A 20345-nucleotide genomic window follows, 5' to 3' on the forward strand; every position below is an offset into this window, starting at 1 on the left:
TACAGAAGCGAGAAGCAAGGTAATTGGTTAGTTTAAATCAAGCCAGGGGTGAACTTCGGTCAAGTGGGAGTCCTTGAAACAGCTGAGGGGCACTCTTGAAACTTTAACTGACTTGTCTATTTCTGGGAACTATCCGCCCTTTGCCTCGGGCCGGGGCCCAGGTGCATAACCACAGATATCCTGTTTGACTCTGTTCCCCTTGTTTCTTAACTTGACTTTTTGGCTGTATTTTCCCTATACTGCGGCTAGCTTGAAAAGAAAAAAGAAAAACACTTCCTTCAGGATCTAACCTGACCGCCTTCAAAGATGAAATTTTTGCTGTTTTTATGCTAATCCAGACAAACCAGAAATATTCTGGGGAAGCTTTTATATAACAGTGGTCAGAAATGAAACACCAGTTCCTTAACAGAAACCAAACACATAAAAAACAATTCTTTGAAATTTTGTTAATCACACGTCACCCAGTAGATAATTCTTAAATTAGTTGGTTGTCCCTTTCTATGGTATACCTTCTAATGGATGGTTTTTATATAATTCTCCTGAACTACAACCTACGAAAACGTTATGAATTATACAAAATTCGCAGAGAAAATGGTAAAACTGATGCTCCCATCATTTCTAATCCAAAAGAATTTGGTGTACTCATTTTTTTAAATGGTAAAAGCAATTTATGTAAAGGTACTTGAAAATTACCTTGAATTATTATATCAGTGTTCCTCCCACTTAAATTGTCTGCTACTACAAAGTTTTAGAGGGTTGTGAATTAATGTTATGACTGAAATCTCAAATTTGGCCTAAAACTCAGTCTTACCATAAAAGATATGGTTGCTTAAAATCTGCCTTTGCAATATTAAACACTTTAGATGTAAAGGATTTATTAGCACCTGAGTTAAGTGGATAACATTACTACAAGCCTAAAGAGCTGATCCTTTTTTTCTGCTTAAGCACTAGTTTGCATATGTATTATATGACATACATAATAGAGTCCCAGAAGAAAGAATTGACTACTAACAAATTGAAACTACCTAGCCTTCCACGATCCATGGATACAACCTGACTTCTTCAGAGACCAAAATCAAGGTAAGAACAAACCAAAATCCCAAAATAAGGGTTACTAAATTAATATTGGCTCTATCATATCCTATCTGTAGCCACAGCCTATTGCTACCACCACATAAAGGACTAAAACTCTACTAGTAGTACTTCAAATGACTTCAAAGCCAATTTACTGATGTTCTTTTTTTTTTTTCTTTTATTTATTTATTTATTTATTTATTTATTTATTTATTTATTTATTTTTATTTTTTATTTTTATTTTTATTTTTTATTTATTTATTTATTTATTTATTTTAATTTTATTTTGTCGATATACATTGTGGCTGATTATTGCTCCCCATCACCAAAACCTCCCTCCCTTCTCCCTCCCCCCCCAATTTACTGATGTTCTAAAAAACCAAGGCAATCTTTCTGATCTGATCCCTACTTCACAGAAAGGAAAATTAAGAAAGAGAATTTATAGGTTCCAGGAAAGAGAGGTTCTATTGTAGAAAATAGGTTATAGGGCTAACCAAAACAAAGCATACAATAAAAATAAGTACATTCCTAAGTGGCTATCCACACAATTCATTTCCATGGGTAGCTGGAAGAAATTGAAATAAGTCAGAAGGTAGTGATTTAAATAAAGTTTATTTTTTTAAAAGGTTGTTTTGGGTTTTTTTTTTTTTTTTTGCAATGCCATGGTTATAGGAGTGTATGAAAAGGTAACTCATCTCCTTTTCCTTTACCATGCTTTTTTTTTTTTAACCTTCTGCACAAAGGTAAGAGTTTTTTGTTAATCTCATAGTTAATAGTATAAAACAGAGGTTGGCAAACTTTTTCTCCATAGGGCCAGATATAAATATTTTAGGTTTTACAGGCCACATATGGTCTCTGTCACATAGTTTTTCTTTTATAACCCTTTAAAAATGTAAAAACCATTTTTGTTTATACCATACAAAAACAGACTGGACCAAATTTGGCCTGTGGGCAGTAGTTTGCCAACCCCTGGTATAAAATATCTACTTTCTATCTTGTCAGAGAAATTGCTTTCTTCAGACTTCTAGACAGTCTGATGCCTAAAAGTCAATAGAAAAGGGCCTTATTTACAATTGAATGGTCTTGTGGCAAAAGTAGAAATGGAGAGTTCCTGGTCACTTTTGACTCTCCCATACAGTTTTTCCATTCATTCACTCATTTAATAAATTTGTTGAGCACCTACTATGTACACTTTTAAATATCTTTATGTTAGCAGAGATTTCCAGTGTTTCTTCTCTAAAAGTACGATTCCTCCGGTTTCTCTAAACCAGGAATTATCAGGTCTTAATTCTCCAATGTTTTAGGGCAAATCAGGATTAAAATCTCTACAAGCACTCAAGAGGATTCATGATTATAAAAAATGAATCTAGCTAATAATTATATCCTTGTATACAACAGTGACACATCCTTCTTAAAGTCACAACCTAGATGAGGAAAAATATGTGACTATCTCTATTTTAAAAGATACTTCTTTCCTTCCCATAAGCTGAAACTTTTCTTTAAAAAACATTCTCAGATCTGGAACACCTCCCAAATAATTTCTTCCCATTTTCCTAGTTTGCTACAATGTAACATAAAATCTGAATCCAGGAAGGACTCTTCATTAGCTTTCTATTTCAGCCATAAACCAATACTATATTTAGGGGTGAATACTGCCTCTAAAGCAATTTGCATTCCCACATTTCATCTTGGGGAAGGAGGGATCATGTTTCTGCTCCTTCAGGATTAAAACTGACTGTTAGCTTTCTGAATCCTCCTGCAATTTATCCAAGGTGAGGGAAGACTTTTTAAAGTGACCAAAAAGAGCACAGGACTTCAATATTAAACTATGACTGCCCCTATTCCAGATCATTGGTAAAGACAGCAACTATAATAATCTGATGGCCCACACCACTGAAACATGGCACATTTTCTAATTAGAAGTGACTGTGATCTTCTTTTTAACCATGTAAACAAAGGGAAAATGCCTTGGGAAACCACTTCACAACATTATCTCACTTCTCTTAAATACACACTGCACGACCAGTTCCTTCGATCAAGTTCACGGGGGAGAAGAATAGAGTGGGCCAAGGTTATCGCTTTCGCTCCCCTCTCTGTGTCCTTTTCTTTTCCTTTTCCTTGCGCTCCTGCCTGGCTAGTTTGTCCCTCTCCCTTTGCAACTTGTCCTGCTCCTTCTTCCTTTGGGACTCATCCCGAAGCGAGTCTCGTTCCAGTTTTCGGGCACTGAGGACGTCTTCCACATTGGTGTTTCGGAAGAGAGCTACAGGTGAGTTAAGGGATTAGGGTACAGGTCACACAGGTCACAACCACTGCTTTCTTTTCTCATTCTGGCTGTCATGTGCATATGGTTGAGTCCTGAATGCTCCTGCCTCTTCCTGGTCTTAAAAAAAAAAAAGTCCTTATGTTTTAGTCTAAAGGGAAGTCCAAAAGCTACCACTGCAAAAGTTTTAAAATGTCCCTAAGAATAAAAAATCTCATTCAGATTTATCTAAGTCTGAATTTTAAAATACTTTATCAAAATGAAATTTCATTCTAGACTAAGTACTTACATCATTCAATGGCAGAATACCATTGGAGTATCTAGGCTAGTTTTGGTGAATGAAGTATTAATGTAACTGTCAAAATGTTTATGTACTTGGCACTATTAAAATGCTTGAAGACATACCAGCCAGCTGCTAAAAAAAAAAAAAAAAATGCTTGAAGAAGAATTAAATATTTAACCTTGTTAAATATTATCAATTTTCCTTTTTTCCTAGACTACTAAAGCTTAAGTGAAAACCATGTTCTAATAACCATAAACATTGAATTTATAAATGATATGAAATAAGTTTAACAGAAAATACCTAGCTCCAAACTTTACCCCTCATTTCTTTTTTTTTTTTTTTTTTTTTTAAAAAAGATGACCAGTAAGGGGATCTTAACCCTTGACTTGGTGTTGTCAGCACCACGCTCACCCAGTGAGCAAACTGGCCATCCCTATATGGGATCCGAACCCGTGGCCTTGGTGTTATCAGCACCGCACTCTCCCGAGTGAGCCACAGGCCGGCCCCTACCCCTCATTTCTTAAGGCTTTAAAAACAAAACCCATGGGCTGGCCCCTTGGCTCACTCAGGAGACTGCGGTGCTGATAACACCAAGGCCATGGGTTCAGATCCTATATAGGGATGGCCAGTATGCTCACTGGCTAAGCGTGGTGCAGACAACACCAAGTCAAGGGTAAGATCCCCTTACTGGTCATCTTTAAAAAAATAAAGAATAAAAAATAAAAACAAAACCCATTAATACCAGACAAGCCCCTCTCTTAAAACATGACTTTTTTCTATTTTAGTGCTTCAAAATAAATGATTCTCCCTGAAATAACCTCCCCTTCTCCAGTAATCCACCACACTCCTCACCTTTAAAGTGAATTTCTAAATTCACTTTCTCTAGGGAAACTTCTTGTAAGTGATTCTGTTGGTAGGGACCTTCCTGAGCACATATGTTTCAATATATCCCTATTTTGAGCTTAAAGTATTCAGTGTTTATTTTCTCTTTATAACAAATTATGAGGTTTTGAGGAGAAAGACAAAATTTCAATATTACTTTGTTTCCACAGTCCTGGGCAACCCAGAGCTATACACAGGCAGCATAGATTCTTATTTTCTCTTAGAGATCCTACCTCCAAGCTAATCCCTTTACTGTACTTGTTTTTTTTTTTTTTTTTTTAAAAGATGACCAGTAGGGGCCGGCCCGTGGCTCACTCGGGAGAGTGCGGTGCTGATAACACCAAGGCCCCGGGTTCGGATCCCATATACGGATGGCCGGTTCGCTCACTGGGTGAGCGTGGTGCTGACCACACCAAGTCAAGGGTTAAAATCCCCTTACCGGTCATCTTATAAAAAAAAAAAAAAAAAAAAAAGATGACCAGTAAGGGGATCTTAACCCTTGACTTGGTGTTGTCAGCACCACGCTCACCCAGTGAGCGAACCAGCCATCCCTATATGGGATCCGAACCCGTGGCCTTGGTGTTATCAGCACCGCACTCTCCCGAGTGAGCCACGGGCCGGCCCAAATCCCTTTACTGTACTTGTTAATGTATTTTCTTTGAGGAAAGCTCTTGGTAAATTGACTATCTAGGGCTGTCCTAGGAATGGGGCTCCCAATGCAGGCATAACATGACTTCCTGGAGGTAAAGGGAATCCCCAGCAACTACAACAAAATAAAAACTGGTCCTCAAGAGGATTGTACAGAGAAACAGATGTGGATGGACACAGAGAAGGATACATTTGTCAGAACCAATGTTCATTGTGGATGCACCCAAATCATCCTTCTCATCAGCTTCAGTGAATGATGTTAAGGAAAATTGTGTGGAAAACAAAGGTTGGCATGTCCCAACCCAATGTTAGAGAACATTCAATAGATTGGTGAGTAGAAAAAGCATGCTGAATGGAGGAAGACATTTTCAGGGATGTGACGGTAAACCCAGGATATTCATCTCTGGAAATCGCAACTTAGGGGAAGATTGTTCAGAGCTTTTGTAAGATACTTTTCTTGGAGGCTAAAAGAAACTTAAGTTGATCTGGGTAGACTGCCACATAAGCCGGAAGCCAGTGGATGGCCAGATGACCTCTAAAGCAGTAGTTCTCAAAGTATGGTTCCCAGAACCGCCTGGGAACTTATCAGAAATGCAACATCCTTGGGCCCCACTGCAACCCATTTAACCAGAAACTCTGGGGTAAAGCCCAGCAATCTGTGTTTTAACAAGTCTTACAAGAGAATCACTGCTTTAAAAGTTCTTTTCTAGCCCAAGAACTGAGATTTTTGTAACTGAAACTATAACTCTTACCAACCCTGGCAAGAAAAGTCATGAGGAAAAACTAGAAGAGAAAATGTCCCCAAAGAGCCCAAGAATTATTTCCTGAACTAGTGATTAGACCACCTGACATTTCTGGTATGACGTCCACTGCATAATATGCCATATAGTTCATTCAAGTAGGCTCAGTAAACTAAACATTTCCTAAATAAATTTCAAATTCACAAGGAACGAAATCTGCCCCTACCTGCAACACTTTCTTTTTGCACAGAAATCAAATTTCAGATTTATTCTGGTGCTGTTTGGGGGTTCAGCATTACTCTTAACTACGAGAGTACTTCAAAAAGTTTGTGGAAGGCCGGCCTGTGGCTCACTCGGGAGAGTGCGGTGCTGATAACACCAAGGCCCCGGGTTCGGATCCTATATAGGGATGGCCGGTTACTCACTGGCTGAGCCTGGTGCTGACAACACCAAGCCAAGGGTTGAGATCCCCTTACCAGTCATCTTATTTAAAAAAAAAAAAAAAAAAAAAAAGTTTGGAAAAATACAATGAAAAGATAATATGAATTTTTTTTTTTTATAATGTGAATCTTTCCATGAACTTTTTGAAGACCTCTCATATGCAGTCACATAAAAAAGAAAAGATCCAAATGAAACTGCTCCAAATTTAGGGAATCCTTCACCCAAAATTTTAGAGGTTCTAGTCCTGGTTTTGCCACTAATTCTCTGAGTGTCTCTGATCACCCACTTGTCTCTTAGTTCTTCAATTTCCTTATTGACTAGAAAAGAATATAAAGATGGATTATTCATATGACACTACACAATACAGAAAAGTGCATGGAAAGATTCATATTGTCTTTTAATTCTGTTTTTTCCATGAACTTTTTGAAGTGCCCTTGTACAAATATAAGGAATCACAGCTATCTCTTATTTTCTGAAAGCACAATATAAATGGTGCATTAAGGCATTATTTGTTTTACACTGAAGTTTTCAGGAATATATTGATTATGTGTTGAAAAATTAAGTCCAGTTCAACTATTCCAACATCATTCCTCATACCCACAAAGCGCCATAGATCACTGCCATTTTAGAGGAAAAAATTAAACTTGTATAGAAGGGTACTGGCAAGTTCCCAGAGGTCATGGTAAACCAGCAAACATTTCTGGCTTGAGCCTCAGGGAATAGTGCCAAAACTCCAGAAAGGATATTCCTCTTCATCTGTCACATCAGCATACTGGGCCAGGAGGGCTGCTTTTCTCTGCTTCTCCTCTTCTGACACCATCCTGGGCTTCACTACGATCTGTGCCTGCTTCTCAATTAGGGTAGCAATGGCCTGTACCTCATCTGGGAGGTGGTAGAAGTGAGGGACAACAAGGTTGTATGAGAGAAAACAAGCTCAATGAACCACTAGTCCACCCAGGCAGCATTTGTACTAAAGACACTGGCACCTGCTGACTCCTTAGAGCCCTGAGGTACAAAGGATGTGCCTCAGGGACCAATGAGAAAGGCAAGAAAAGTCTATGCAAGCCAGGCTTTACGTCTTGTACCCACCTCCAGTCAGCAGCCCTGATCTTACTTGTCATATATTAAACTGCTCCTGTTTTAAAAAAATGTTTGAAAAGCATTGCATTAGAATGACAAAAAATTGGGGCTGGGCTTGGGCCAGCCTGTGGCTCACTCAGGAGAGTGCAGTGCTGATAACACCAAGGCCATGGGTTCGGATCCCATATAGAGATGGCTGGTTAGCTCACTGGGTGAGCGTGGTGCTGACAACACCAAGTCAAGGGTTAAGATCCCCTTACCAGTCATCTCTAAAAAAAAAAAAATTGGGGCTGGCCAATTAGCTCAGTTGATTAGAGTTCAGTGTTATAAAACCAAGGTCAAAGGTTTGAATCCCCATATCAGTCAGCTGCAAAAAACAAACAAAAAAAGAACCACAGAAAATTAAGCTTCCATACATGCAACTTTCTCCTCTCATCTCAGAAACCTAAGAAGGAAGCTAGAATCAACTTAAGCTCGTCCCTTTTATGTTTATAGTAATGCCAGGTAAAATTCTTAGATTATTTTGCTATATTTTAAAATAAAATCAACTATTAAGTTTGCCATTCTCAAGGAAAGGAAGCAATGGTGTAGAGTAGTGGTTCTCACACCTGGCTGCACATTGTCTAGGGGAGCTTTTAAAAAATTGCCAATGCCTAGGCCCCAACCCCAAAGATGTTTATATAATCGCTAAATGGCGTGACCCAGGCACTGGCATTTTTTTTTTTCCAAGTACGTCAAATGATTCTAATAGATAGCCAAGAGTTAGAACCAATAGCACAGATAGCTTAGAATAGTTTCTTTCCAAGTTTGTCTCTTATGATTTGTGTTTTCTGCATCTAATTTACCATCCTAAGGGTGAGTATATTAGCCCATTTCTCTTCCATTTTAAAGGGTGAAGTGTTAAGCTGAATAAAGCAAAATCCCAACCATAATTTGTGCTATGAATTAAAACATGAAAAAGGTGGGAGATGGAAAAAGTACAGCTGACCCTAAATCTGCAATGCAAACCTACAAGGGGCAGTAGAAAGAGGATGAAAAAGAAAAAGGTAAAAACCACAATGAACATAACTGTTGTCAGTTGAAATGGAAAAATGCAAAAGGAGGGAAAAAAAGAACAATATTCAGTAAAAAATTAAAGCAAGGTGCTGGGTATCTGCCAGTGTAATTATCTTAGAGAAAAAAAGTATCCAAAGAAGAAAATAAAAAACTGTCTCCGTAACAGCTTTACAGTAAAGGCTGATGGAAAAGGCACTCGACATTAGACATAAAAACTACAACTCTACCTTCTTTTTTCACGTTGGTGACAACATTCTGAGTTTCTGACCATCGCTCCACAATCTCCTTGCAGATATTAAGGAGAGAATCTTCTTCCTAGTTGGAAAAGTAAACCAATTAATTTCCTGGGAGAGCACTCAAAAACAATAGCAGCTTAAAAAAAGGTCTATGCAGAGGACACAGCTCTCTCTGCCAGAGATGGGAAGCAAGCCACAGAATAGAGAGTATGTTTTTCTTCTGAGGTTCTAGGCACAGAAGTAATCCTCTGTGTATGTCCCGGAATCTGCTAGGTCAAGAGAGCCCACTCCATCCTGCCAAGTTCCAGGAAAAGATATCCACTAACTTAATCTCTTTTTTAGAGATATTTTATTTTTAATTGAGAGGCAGTAATTATAAATATTATATATTTGTGGGGTACAGTGTGATGTTTTGACATATATTTACATGTGGAATGATTAAATCAAGGTAATTAACAAATCCATCACCTCACATGCTTATCATTTTTTGTGTGGCGAACACATTTAAAATCTACTCTTTTAGCAATTTTGAAATATATATTATTACTACAGTCATCATTATGTGTAGAAAATGACTAAAACTTATTCCTCCTGTCTAACTAAAATGTTATTCCCTTTGATTAACATCTCCCCTTTCCCCATCCACCCACCCACCTCATTCTTTTGGAACAAAAGAATGTCGCCTAAATCAAAATGCTCCTCTGTGAAATCTTCCTAGGCTGATAAATTCAATTCAGAATATTCTCCAAGGTTTACCAACTTTCATGCTGGAACATAACCATGAGCTTGTTGACACATAATATAGAAGAAATAAATGAGCAGACAGTCTCCTATCCAAACATGCCTCTGTTTGGGATGCATATTCTACAACATTCCTTAACATGGTATAACAAAAACGACACTGGCTTTCATGTCAGGCACACTTAAATTCAAATCCCAGATCTATGAGCAAGTTTCCTAACTTTTGACCTTCACATCTACCCAGGATTTGTTTTTTTTAATTTTTTAAAAAGATGACCGGTAAGAGGATCTTAACCCTTGACTTGGTGTTGTCAGCACCCCGCTCTCCCAAGTGAGCCAACCAGCCATCCCTATATAGGGATCCGAACCTGTGGCCTTGGTGTTATCAGCACCACACTCTCCCAAGTGCGTCACAGGCCAGCCCTACCCAGGATTTTAATGAAGATAAACGAAACGTGTATAAAGCGGCTACACTACTTGGCAAGGAATAAGCATTGAACAAATATGGGCATTTCCCTCCATCTTCATTATGGCTGCTTTCACCACCTTCATATTCTATACCTCAGGGCAAGGTGTCAGAGTTCACATTTACTAAGTGTTTACCATGTGTCAGGCACTATTCTAAAAACTTTACATGAGAATTCTCAATTCTTAAAACAATCCCATGAAGTACTATCACTATTCTCAGTTTATCTATGAGGAAAACAAAGCACAAAGGTTAAAAAAACTTGCCCAAAGTCATACAACTAATAATGAATTAATTAAACAGGATCTGAACCCAAGCAGTCCAGCTCAAAGCCCATGTTCTTAACCATATTATATCATTTCCCAAAGAGAAGAGTCAGAACACAGACTTATTGTGGATATCTTTATTTTGTACCCAACCAAGAATTCCTTCTTCTACCTTGCATCATTTCAGCATACATGCTAGACACACAGAACTTCTTTGGTCCAGAGTACCAATAGTTCATGAGCCACCCAGCAGGAAAAAGAAAAGAAAAAAAGACAAGAAAAGGAGTGGAGGGTGGAATATACTATAAAGCATATGTACTTCACAGGGCCTGGCTTTCCAAAGCCTTGCAGTTTCAAATACTGACCTTGCGGAGGACTGGAAATTTTCCTCAGGTTATAAGTCTCTGGTGTAAGATAAAGATTTGTGGCACAGCAAGGTTGCTGGCTCAAGGACAGACAGGTTACTGATTGTTATGTAAAGATACTGAGAAACTGCTGTGAGAAGGAATGTTTGCTAAGATCAAGCTTGTGTTGATAGGACCACTTAACTGCCTTACTGGAATGTCATCTGGCTTGTTTCACTGAAAGTTACCAGCCTATATTGCTAAACTATACCCCCATCTATATTCTCTTCCTGTAACTTCCTGGTCTGGAAAATAAATGCAGGAAGAGAATCCCAATTCTGGGTTAATTTCCCAAGGAAGGGATCCCTCTTGCTGGAGGGTTCTGGGGAAGTTAACTGCTTCGGGGTCTCTCACTGCTCAGAAGAGATGGGCTTTGAGTAATCCTTACATCTCTGTCACCCAGGGGAAGTGGGGTGACAAATCCATGGAGGGATGACAAATACATGGGGGGCGAAGCAACACAAAGCAACAGTGGAGAGGTGAAAAGAAAGGGTGCTGCTGGAGAACAAAGTTGTTCTATATCCCTAGTCTCCTCACCTAAAGCAAAGTAATTAACTCATCCACTCCTTCATTTATTCATCCACAAGGTGTCTTCTATGTTCAAGGCACTAAGATGAGAGCTAAGAGATGAATTAAAAAATAGTGCCTGGCCTCACGACACTTACAATTTAGAAGGTTGGTATATGAACAACGGCCATAAAATATAGCACTCTGACTATCCTACTTAAAATTGCAACCTGCTCCTCTACTCTACTCCCGATCCTCTTACCAATGCTCCTTTTTCCCTAGCATTTGTCACTTTCTAAAATACTATATAACTTATTCATAATGTTTTTCCCTGCTAGAATGAACCCCATGAGGGCAGGAATTTGTCTGTTTTGTTCCTTGAGATACCCCAAGCATTTAGGACAGTGCCTGGCATGCAGTAATCCATCAATAAAAATTTGATGAATGAATCAATCAACCAATGCAAGTACTATTGGAGAGAGGGAGTAAAGAAAAGGATGATAGAAAGCTTTTGTTTACTGTTATTTGCTCGTGACTATATACTATTATTTTTGAATCTTACCTCAAATTGTTGTTGCTAACAAACTTCTTTTTTTTTTTTTTGGTGGCTGGCCAGTATGAAGAACTGAACCCATGATCTTGGGGTTATAAGGCTGCATTCTAATCAACTGAGCTAACTGGCCAGCCCCCTTCTTAATTCTTAATATTAAATTCTAGCCCAATCTGGTGACTGATTTGGCTATGCTTTTTGTTTTTCCTAGAAAGGGATTTGGTACAACTGTCAGGGGCTCTTGCACTATGTGCAGCCAGACTGACTGAATGACAGAAAGCAGCACTTTGAATTATGTGTTTAATATACACCACACTCATTGGACCTTTTTGCTCTGTAAAGATACTTCTCAGTTGTTTCACAGAAAGGACCCCTGCCTCACCATATAATTCCTGGCCAGTTCTGACTGGGCTCAGTTTCTACATAAAAAAGGTTGGGAAACTTTGAGAAAATTAAACACAGTATGTAAATCAGGCAGAGGAGAGGAAAACCACCCTTAAAAATGATTTTGTCTTCTGCAGTTTATGCAACAAGAGGCAAATAAAAAGAACCAAATCTGTTTCTAGATAACTTTGCCACTTCAACAGAGACTGTTGAGTCTAAGGCAAACTCACGTCTGCCTTTATCAACAGACACAGACCTCCAAATAATGACACCATGAAAAGGACTGATCAAGGAGCTAGTACCAAGGAGTACCAAAGTTATTTTAACAACTTCTTAATGGAATCTTTAGAAACTTCCCACCCAGAAGTAAAGGCTAACTTAAATTACTTGCTTCCTACTCTTTCCCCCTACAATCTGCAATGTCAGGGTCCAAGAAAAGAATTTATTCCACTGTATTTATTTCCACTGAATTTCCAAGCTGCCTCACAAGCTGTATTAAAGGTTTTCCCATTTATAGTCCAATCTCCCCACAGCAGGCTTTGGGACTCAAAGAGGTTCTTGCCAGAAGGATCTGGGACAGCTGCACTAGTGTTATATTTCAACCATGTGCCCAATCAATGAAATGCGCTTATACCAAGTTTAAGTAATTTTTTTCCTAGCACACGCCCCTGCTTCCGCAAAATACTTTTGGACTTGAAAAAATGCTTTCTGCCTTCTACCCTTCCCTGTTCTCCTTTTAAAAAACAAAGTATGTATACAATTGGGCCTCTAGACTGCAGGCCCCCTATCCACCAATTCAACCAACTGTGGATGGAAACCATTTGTTAAAAAACCAGTAAAAAAATAACAATACAACAATAAAAAATAATACAAACTTTAAAACAATACAATATAACAACTATTTATATACCATTTACATTATATTAGGTATTACAAGTAATCTAGAGATGATTTAAAGTATACGAGAGGATGTGAGTAGGTTATATGCAAATACTATGTCATTATAATAAGAAACTTGAGTATCTGCATATCTTGGTATCTGAGGGGGTCCTGGAACCAATACTCTATGGAAACCTAGGGAAAAACCGTAGGTACGTTTATATCTATATAGATAGATAGATAGATGGATATTCATATTGCCTTTTGATCCTCTTTAGTAGTACCTAAAAATTGGTTTTGAGGATAATAAATCAGCTTATTTTCCAAACTTGTTCATTGTGATCCATGCCAGAGGATAAAGTCTTTGACGGACACGTGGCTCTCATAGAAGCAGTCCGGTTTCTAGAATCTTCTCTAAACCATAAATGCAGTGAGAACTGTAGCTTCTACATTTAGTGATGATGCAAGTAAATTTTATTTTTGAGCTTGTTGAATTTAAAAGGAAACAATTTGTTGTAGAGCCAGAGGCATCACCTGTAACTATTCTAATGTGTAGTATCCTTCTAATAAGTGTGTGTATTGGGAGTGGGGGAAGTGGAGATAAAGGTGGAAGAAATGACAAGGTTGGAAAAATGGACATCGTGGTGACTTACCATGTAAACACAGTTTAAAGTACACATTTCCGAATTCCTGAATCTGCTTCTAAAAGGCTAAGTACCAAGTTTATCTCTCTTCTGTAAAGCTCTGATCTCTCTCATCCCCTTCTCCCCCCATGACTAGTACATTTCTAAATATTGTAAAGGATCAAGCACATTTGCTCAGTTCCACCTAGGCAAAAAAAGACTTTTACCGCGAGCTTACTTTTTTTGGACTCCTCCCTCCAAGAGGGTACTTCCTGCAGGCTTCTGTTATGGGACAGCCCTGGGCACAGACATTCAAGAGCTTTTTATTCCCCCCTCTAAACACTGTACACAGTTGGGAATTGGTCGTTAGATGTTTACGATAAAACTTCCATTTAGACATTTCAACGCCTTTTAGAAGAACACTCCCCAGCTCATCCACAGGCGTCTGAGAGGGACTTGTCCCCAGGAATAAGGGAAAGCAATTCCTCTGTCTGCACTTGCAACCTTCAGGTTCCCCCAAACCTGGTTGGGGAGCAATCCCCTTCCCCCGCGTCCCAGAGCTCAGAGAAGGTGTACACTTCTCCTAGGTGCGACCACCGAGCCTCGGGGACACCAGGAAGGGGAAGGGGGTTGCGAAGTATGAAAGGAGTCCTCAGATGCCGGCCTGAGGCTGAAGGAATGTGTCCGGGCTGCTCACCAGGAAGGCAGAGAGGATACTATGCAGAGCGTCCAGCTTCTCTTCTTCCTCCTCCTCCTGCAGGACACCCAGGATGTAGGTGCCGTAAACGGCTCGGTCCACTCCCAACGCTTCCAATCGTCCGTCCAGCCATGATCCAAAACCGCCGCCCCCGCCATCTCCTCCGCTGGAGGTTGCCGCGGCCACTTCGCTGGGGGCCGCCATCTTGGGGCCAGGGTCCTGCCAGCCCCCGGGGTGTCTACCGCAGTGCCTGCCGGGTCGCGCCGCTGCCCCACCGCGCATGCCCAGAGAGGGAACCCACGCCCGTGCGCGCCGGACGTAGAGCCCAGCAGACCTGTGGTGACAAGCTACGGCTTTTTGTAGCTTCGAAATCGCGTATTGGCGTACTCGCGGCCACGCGGTCTCACAGGAACCCTGACAGGTGAATATTCTTAACAGACTCTTTTTACAGTGGGGGAAGCTCAGAGAGGTTCAGTGACTTGGCCAAAGTCACGCGGCTACTAACCAAGCAGGACTAGAACCGAAGTTCACTTCCAGCGCTTGCGTCTGCCTCGCCGAGCTGCTCTCTCGCACGCATTCGTGGGGCGCTAAGCCACACACTCCCACACCGCGTTCCAACCGGAATCTGTGGACTCTGCGGGGACTGTCCGTCGTCGCGACCGGCAACTACCACCTTCGCCTTAACGAGCCCCTCCCCCATCAAAGCGCAAGCTCCCGAAAACCTTCCCTGATTGCCTGCAGTCTGCGTTAGCAACACTCCAGTGTTCTGCGGTTGCTTCTGAGCACTTAGCGTGCTGTACTTATCGCAGTGCAGGGCATATCACAGTAGGTGCTCAATAAATGAACAGGCACCGTCAAGTCATTTCTTTCACTTAACGCTTACACAGGAATATTTAAGAGGAGCCTACTTTATCCTCTGCGAGGCACTATGCTAAGAGCTTTTCATGCATTATCTTTTGTAATCCTCCCTATAACTCTGACAAGAAATGTTTTTATTGTCCACATTTTAAAGATAAGGAAACAAACGCAGAGAAAGTCACAGCAAGAGGGAGCCTAAGCAGAGGCAAAAGCTCCTCCGGCAGAGTCGCCGGACCCTGGGCTAGAATGAAAAATGAGTGTCACAAAATCTGTCTTCAAGGGTCTTCAGTCCATTGGGAACAGACATGTTTAAGCAAATAATGACAATATTTTGAGATACATGTTTTAATGGAGTTTTGTATAATGGATGCAGTAGGATGTCCAGATTGGAGTGGGGTTGGAAGCTAGGGGGCGTGGGAGATCCAGGAACCCCCAGAGATGAAGTTTGAACTTTCTTGAAGAATGAATAAGAGTTCTTTAGGCAAAAGAGCTGGAAGGAGACGGGGCAGATGCAGATGCAGGCAACTGTGTACAATGGCTTGTTAGGGGGCCTCCAGAGAGTCATGAATGGCTTGAGCAACAAAGTTCAAATAGAAGATATTCAGAGGATGACAACAAAAAAAGGAAAGGGCCTTGTAATCTTACAAAGGGCCTCTTCAGAGAGTTCTCTACCCGTATTAGCACTGGGATGATGTAAATGAATGGATAACAAGTGAATGTCACAAATACATGTGTAGAAATACAAGATAGTGTGAATTTTAGTCCCATGGCTTCTGTGTGCTCACTGAGATAGAATGTGACGCTAATGGAGTCAGAGGCCAGAGTCAGCACAGAAAAGACTTACCTCTTTTTCAAGTCCTCAGATGTTCCTTCTAATCCACTGGCAATCTTGCAGGTGGGGCTTTGTCAGTTCACAGACTTGGGAGCCATCATGGCTCAAGGATTATAGTTTGAAGTCAGTGCAGAGCCCCAAACCAGAAAAGTATCATGAATTTTTTTTTTTTTTTGAGAAATACAAACACAAGAAGTTTCAAACCTAGCAGATAAAGTTCTGCACACCTTTGCCCAGTTTCCACCAGTAGTGACATCTTACATAACTATAGCACAATATCAAAATCAGGAAAGTGAAATTGGTACAATGAACAAAGGTTTTTGAAGGCGTCCCCAAGCTCCTCACAAAACTGAGTGAAGCCTCTCCCGACTCTAAGTCTTAAGAACATCCTCAGTGGCTATTTTATTGTAAAAGAAACAATTGCTCATGGTTGAAGAAATTCAAATGGACAAATGACAAACAGGAAGCCTACAGAAAAAAAAATGAAAGTGACTTTTTGTACTATAAAAAGATGCTCAGCCACATTAATAATTTTTTAAATATGCGAATTAAGGGCCGGCCCGTGGCTCACTCGGGAGAGTGTGGTGCTGATAACACCAAGGCCACGGGTTCGGATCCCATATAGGGACGGCCGGTTCGCTCACTGGGTGAGCATGGTGCTGACCACACCAAGTCAAGGGTTAAGATCCCCTTACTGGTCATCTTAAAAAAAAAAAAAAAAGATCATATTTTGAGCATCAAACATATTTTTGCCACATACTCTTAGCAGTAAAAATATTTCCAGCATGCAGCCTAATGTATGAATATGTAGTACTTACGAATTATTTGTATGAACTGCTATACCAAATTAATATGTCTGGGCTGGCCAGTTAGCTCAGAGTGTGGTACTGATAACACCGAGGTCCAGGCTTGGATCCCTGTACCAGCCAGCCAGCAAAAACAACAACAACAAAAACAAAAAACAAATCAGTAAGTGCATCATAAAACATACAAAAAGAGAACTGTAAAAAGGGTGATTAAAAAGTAAAGTACATAATGTTACAAATATTTATTTGTGGTACAAAAAACCCTTAGTGAAAGTAGTATAGTTGAAGATGCTTCATTACTCCCCCTATTTATTTATTTTTGTTTTTAATTGTGTTGTGGTAAAATAAAAAATTTACCATCTTCACCATTTTTTAATGTATAGTTCAATAGTGTTAAGTATTCATTACTTTTTTAAAATTTTGGCTTAACAGTTTGTTTTTTTTTTATTTGTTTGTTTTGTGACCGGCCGTGCCCGTGCCCGCGGCGGGAGCGCTCCCAGCGCTGCACTCTCCCGAGTGCGCCACGGGGTCGGCCCTTGGCTTAACACTTTGTATAACAGCCATCCAAAGGTGTGGTTTTAAGTTCTATTTATTTACATATTTATTTTCTGGTGGCTGGCCAGTACAGGAATCCAACCCAGGACCTTGGTGTTATCAGCACCACTCTAACCAACTGAGCTAATCTGCCAGCCCAAGTTCTATTTATTCCAATCCTTGCTTTTCATGGCTGTCATGACTGCAGATGATTCTTCAATGGATGAAGGTATAAATGGAGCTGGGTGATGGACACACTGGGGTTCTTATAATATTCTATCCACTTGTTTGAATATCTGTTATTCTCCATTTTTCAAAAAATTTGCATCATTGCACTTAATAAAGCTAGATACTCATTTTTCAGTCATATCTGTCAAGGCTTTTATTGAAATTGAGCTAATAAATTTCTCTTTTCTCTGATGTTTATCAGTTGTTCTTGCAAACTAATCAGAAATTTTTACATTTTAAAATTTTTGACAAATGGGTTCAAAACCCAGTGACATACTTCTCTGGAAGATTCTTCTCCTCCTCCTCCTCCTTCCCTCCTTCCCACCTCCTCCTCCTTCCCTCCTTCCCTCCTTCCCTCCTTCCCTCCTTCTCCCCTTCCCTTCCTTCCTTCCCTCCTTCCTTGGAGGCTGGCTGGTTTGGGGATCCGAACCTTTGCCCTGGAAGATTTTTAAATGGCTTAGAAAATTTTGTTTCCTAGGGGCCAGCCCATGGTTTACTTGGGAGAGCGTGGTGCTGATAACACCAAGTCAAGGGTTAAGATCCCCTTACTGGTCATCTTTAAAAAAAAAAAAAAGAAAGAAACAAAGAAAATTTTGTTTCCTATATTTTTATTTATTTATTTATTGTTTCCTAGATTTTTAAATATGCAGACAGTGAGTTTTGTTTTGTTTTGAAAGACAGCACACACACACACCATTATTAGAAACGAAGTCATTTAATGATCAAAACATTTCCAAACATCTAGCTTCAAAATGTGCTCTTCGGGCCGGCCCGTGGCTCACTCGGGAGAGTGCAGTGCTGATAACACCAAGGCCCCGGGTTCGGATCCCATATACGGATGGCTGGTTCGCTCACTGGGTGAGCGTGGTGCTGACCACACCAAGTCAAGGGTTAAGATCCCCTTACCGGTCATCTTTAAAAAAAAAAAAAAAAAAAAAAAAATGTGCTCTTCATGGCAAGAGTTTTCCTTGAAAATAGGTGACCTCACTCCTTGGCCAGTTGACTCCTTCTCAACATTGATAGGAGTTTATCGAACCTAAGAGTTTGTACTTGGAGTGCTCACTTGTATACAAATCTAGTTATTTGTAATTATAATCTTGCTTTTTCACGGGAATCTTAAATCCCTTGTTCACTTTGGGAGGCTAAGAAAATTAAATCCAGATAGCATAATCTGTAAATCCATTTTTCTGGACATATGTACACTGAAAAGCAAACACACTACAGGACACTGAAAGAATATACACACAACCCCTCCGAATATGAAGCTCTCCCTTGCCCCTTCTCTAGTTACCTTACCTGCCTTACATAATCCAGGATATCTGACAGAGAGGCCCAGGTAGGGCAGCAGTGTCAATCTGCTTACTAAGTATTAGTGAAGCTTACTTGTTTTTCTTCTTTCTTTCAGTACCTCTGTGGTTATTTTGTGTCTGAGGCATACCTCTCTTGGGAGATCATTCCTCCGAGATAGACATAGATTAGAATTGTTGAGTTGAAGGGCATGTACCTACCTTACTGGGTGTCACCAAATTTCTTTCCCAAGGGCTTGCCACAGTTTTTTGCTATAAGGATTGAACCCAGCCCTTGACCTTGGTGTTTTCAATACCTTGAGTGCTCTAACCAACTTAGCTAACTGGCCAGCACTTGTCCCAATTTACAGTCCCTCCTTTTCTTCACATTTGTACTAAAACTTGGTTTTAATGTACTTTTTTTTCTGCAGCTGGCTGGTACAGGGATTGAATCCTGGACCTTGGTGAATATACTTTAACTTTTGCCAGTCAAAAGGGTGTGAAATGGCATCTAATTGTTATTTACTTTGCATTTTCCTAATTATTAGTAAGTTTGAGCATTTTCTATGTGCTTTATCAGCCATTAAAATTTCCTCATCAGAGGACTGGCTCAGTAGGTTAGAGCAAGGTGTTATAACACCAAGGTCAAAGATTTGGATCCCTGCACCAGCCAGCCGCCAAAAAAATTTTTTTTACTCATTTTGAGTTGACTGTCTATATCCCTTGTGGATTTTTCTAGTGGGTAATTTGTCTTTTCCATATTGATTTGCAGGAGTCTACTTTTTCTTTTTCTCCTTTTTCCATTTCATTAGTTTCTATTCTTTGTTATTTCTGACCATCTACAATCTTTAGGTTCACTCTGTTGTTTATTTCCTGAATTCTCAGGTTGAACACTTTGCTGATTCATTTCCAATCTTTCTTCTTTTCTTTTTTTTGGGGGATGGGTGGTGAGTGAAGGGAATCCGAACCCTTGACCTTAGTATTCTCTTATTTTCTAAAAAAGCATATATTTAAGATCATACATTTCCCTCTAGCACTTTAGTTAAATTTTACAACTTTTTATAATGAATCTCAGCTTTTGATATGTAGTTTTTCATTGCTGTAGTTCTAAACATTACAATTTTCATTGTTTTATTCTCCTATTATTTAAGAGTGTGGTTTTAAATTTTCAGAGGCATGCATTTTATTTGTTTTACTCCTTTTAAAAATTTTATTTATTTATTTATTTATTTATTTATTTTTGGCATCTGGCTGGTACAAGGATCTGAACTCTTGGCCTTGGTATTATAACACCATGTTCCAACCAACTGAGCTAACTAGCCAACCAAAAATTATCTTTTTGTTGATTTCAAACTTTATTATATTGTGGTCATAGGATATGTTCTGTATGATGTCAATTCTGTGGTATTGGTTGACATTTTAATGGCCTAGTGTAAGTCAATTTTTATAATACTCTGTGTATGCTTGAAATAATGTTTATTTTCTAATTGTTGGCTACAAGATTTTATATAGATAGATTGTTATATGTATAATATATATATTAGATAAAGTTTGTTAGTTGTATTATTTAACCTTCTATATGTT

The 20345-nt window shown here is 39.6% G+C and overlaps 1 protein-coding gene across 1 annotated transcript; it reads right to left on the reverse strand.

Annotated features, from left to right (window-relative positions):
* Positions 1–1433: 1433 nt before the first annotated feature.
* CCDC43 (coiled-coil domain containing 43) lies at positions 1434–14454 on the reverse strand. Its single transcript, XM_063080788.1, has 5 exons — positions 14218–14454; positions 8692–8779; positions 7075–7210; positions 5338–5396; positions 1434–3334 (listed from the first exon to the last, which is right to left on the reverse strand). Exons 1-5 carry the CDS (start codon positions 14419–14421, stop codon positions 3147–3149), a joined length of 675 nt encoding a protein of 224 aa, XP_062936858.1. The 5' UTR covers positions 14422–14454; the 3' UTR covers positions 1434–3146.
* Between the last annotated feature and the right edge of the window lie 5891 nt (positions 14455–20345).

This window comes from Cynocephalus volans, chromosome 16 (genome assembly GCF_027409185.1).
Source record: "Cynocephalus volans isolate mCynVol1 chromosome 16, mCynVol1.pri, whole genome shotgun sequence".
Taxonomy (NCBI): domain Eukaryota; kingdom Metazoa; phylum Chordata; class Mammalia; order Dermoptera; family Cynocephalidae; genus Cynocephalus; species Cynocephalus volans.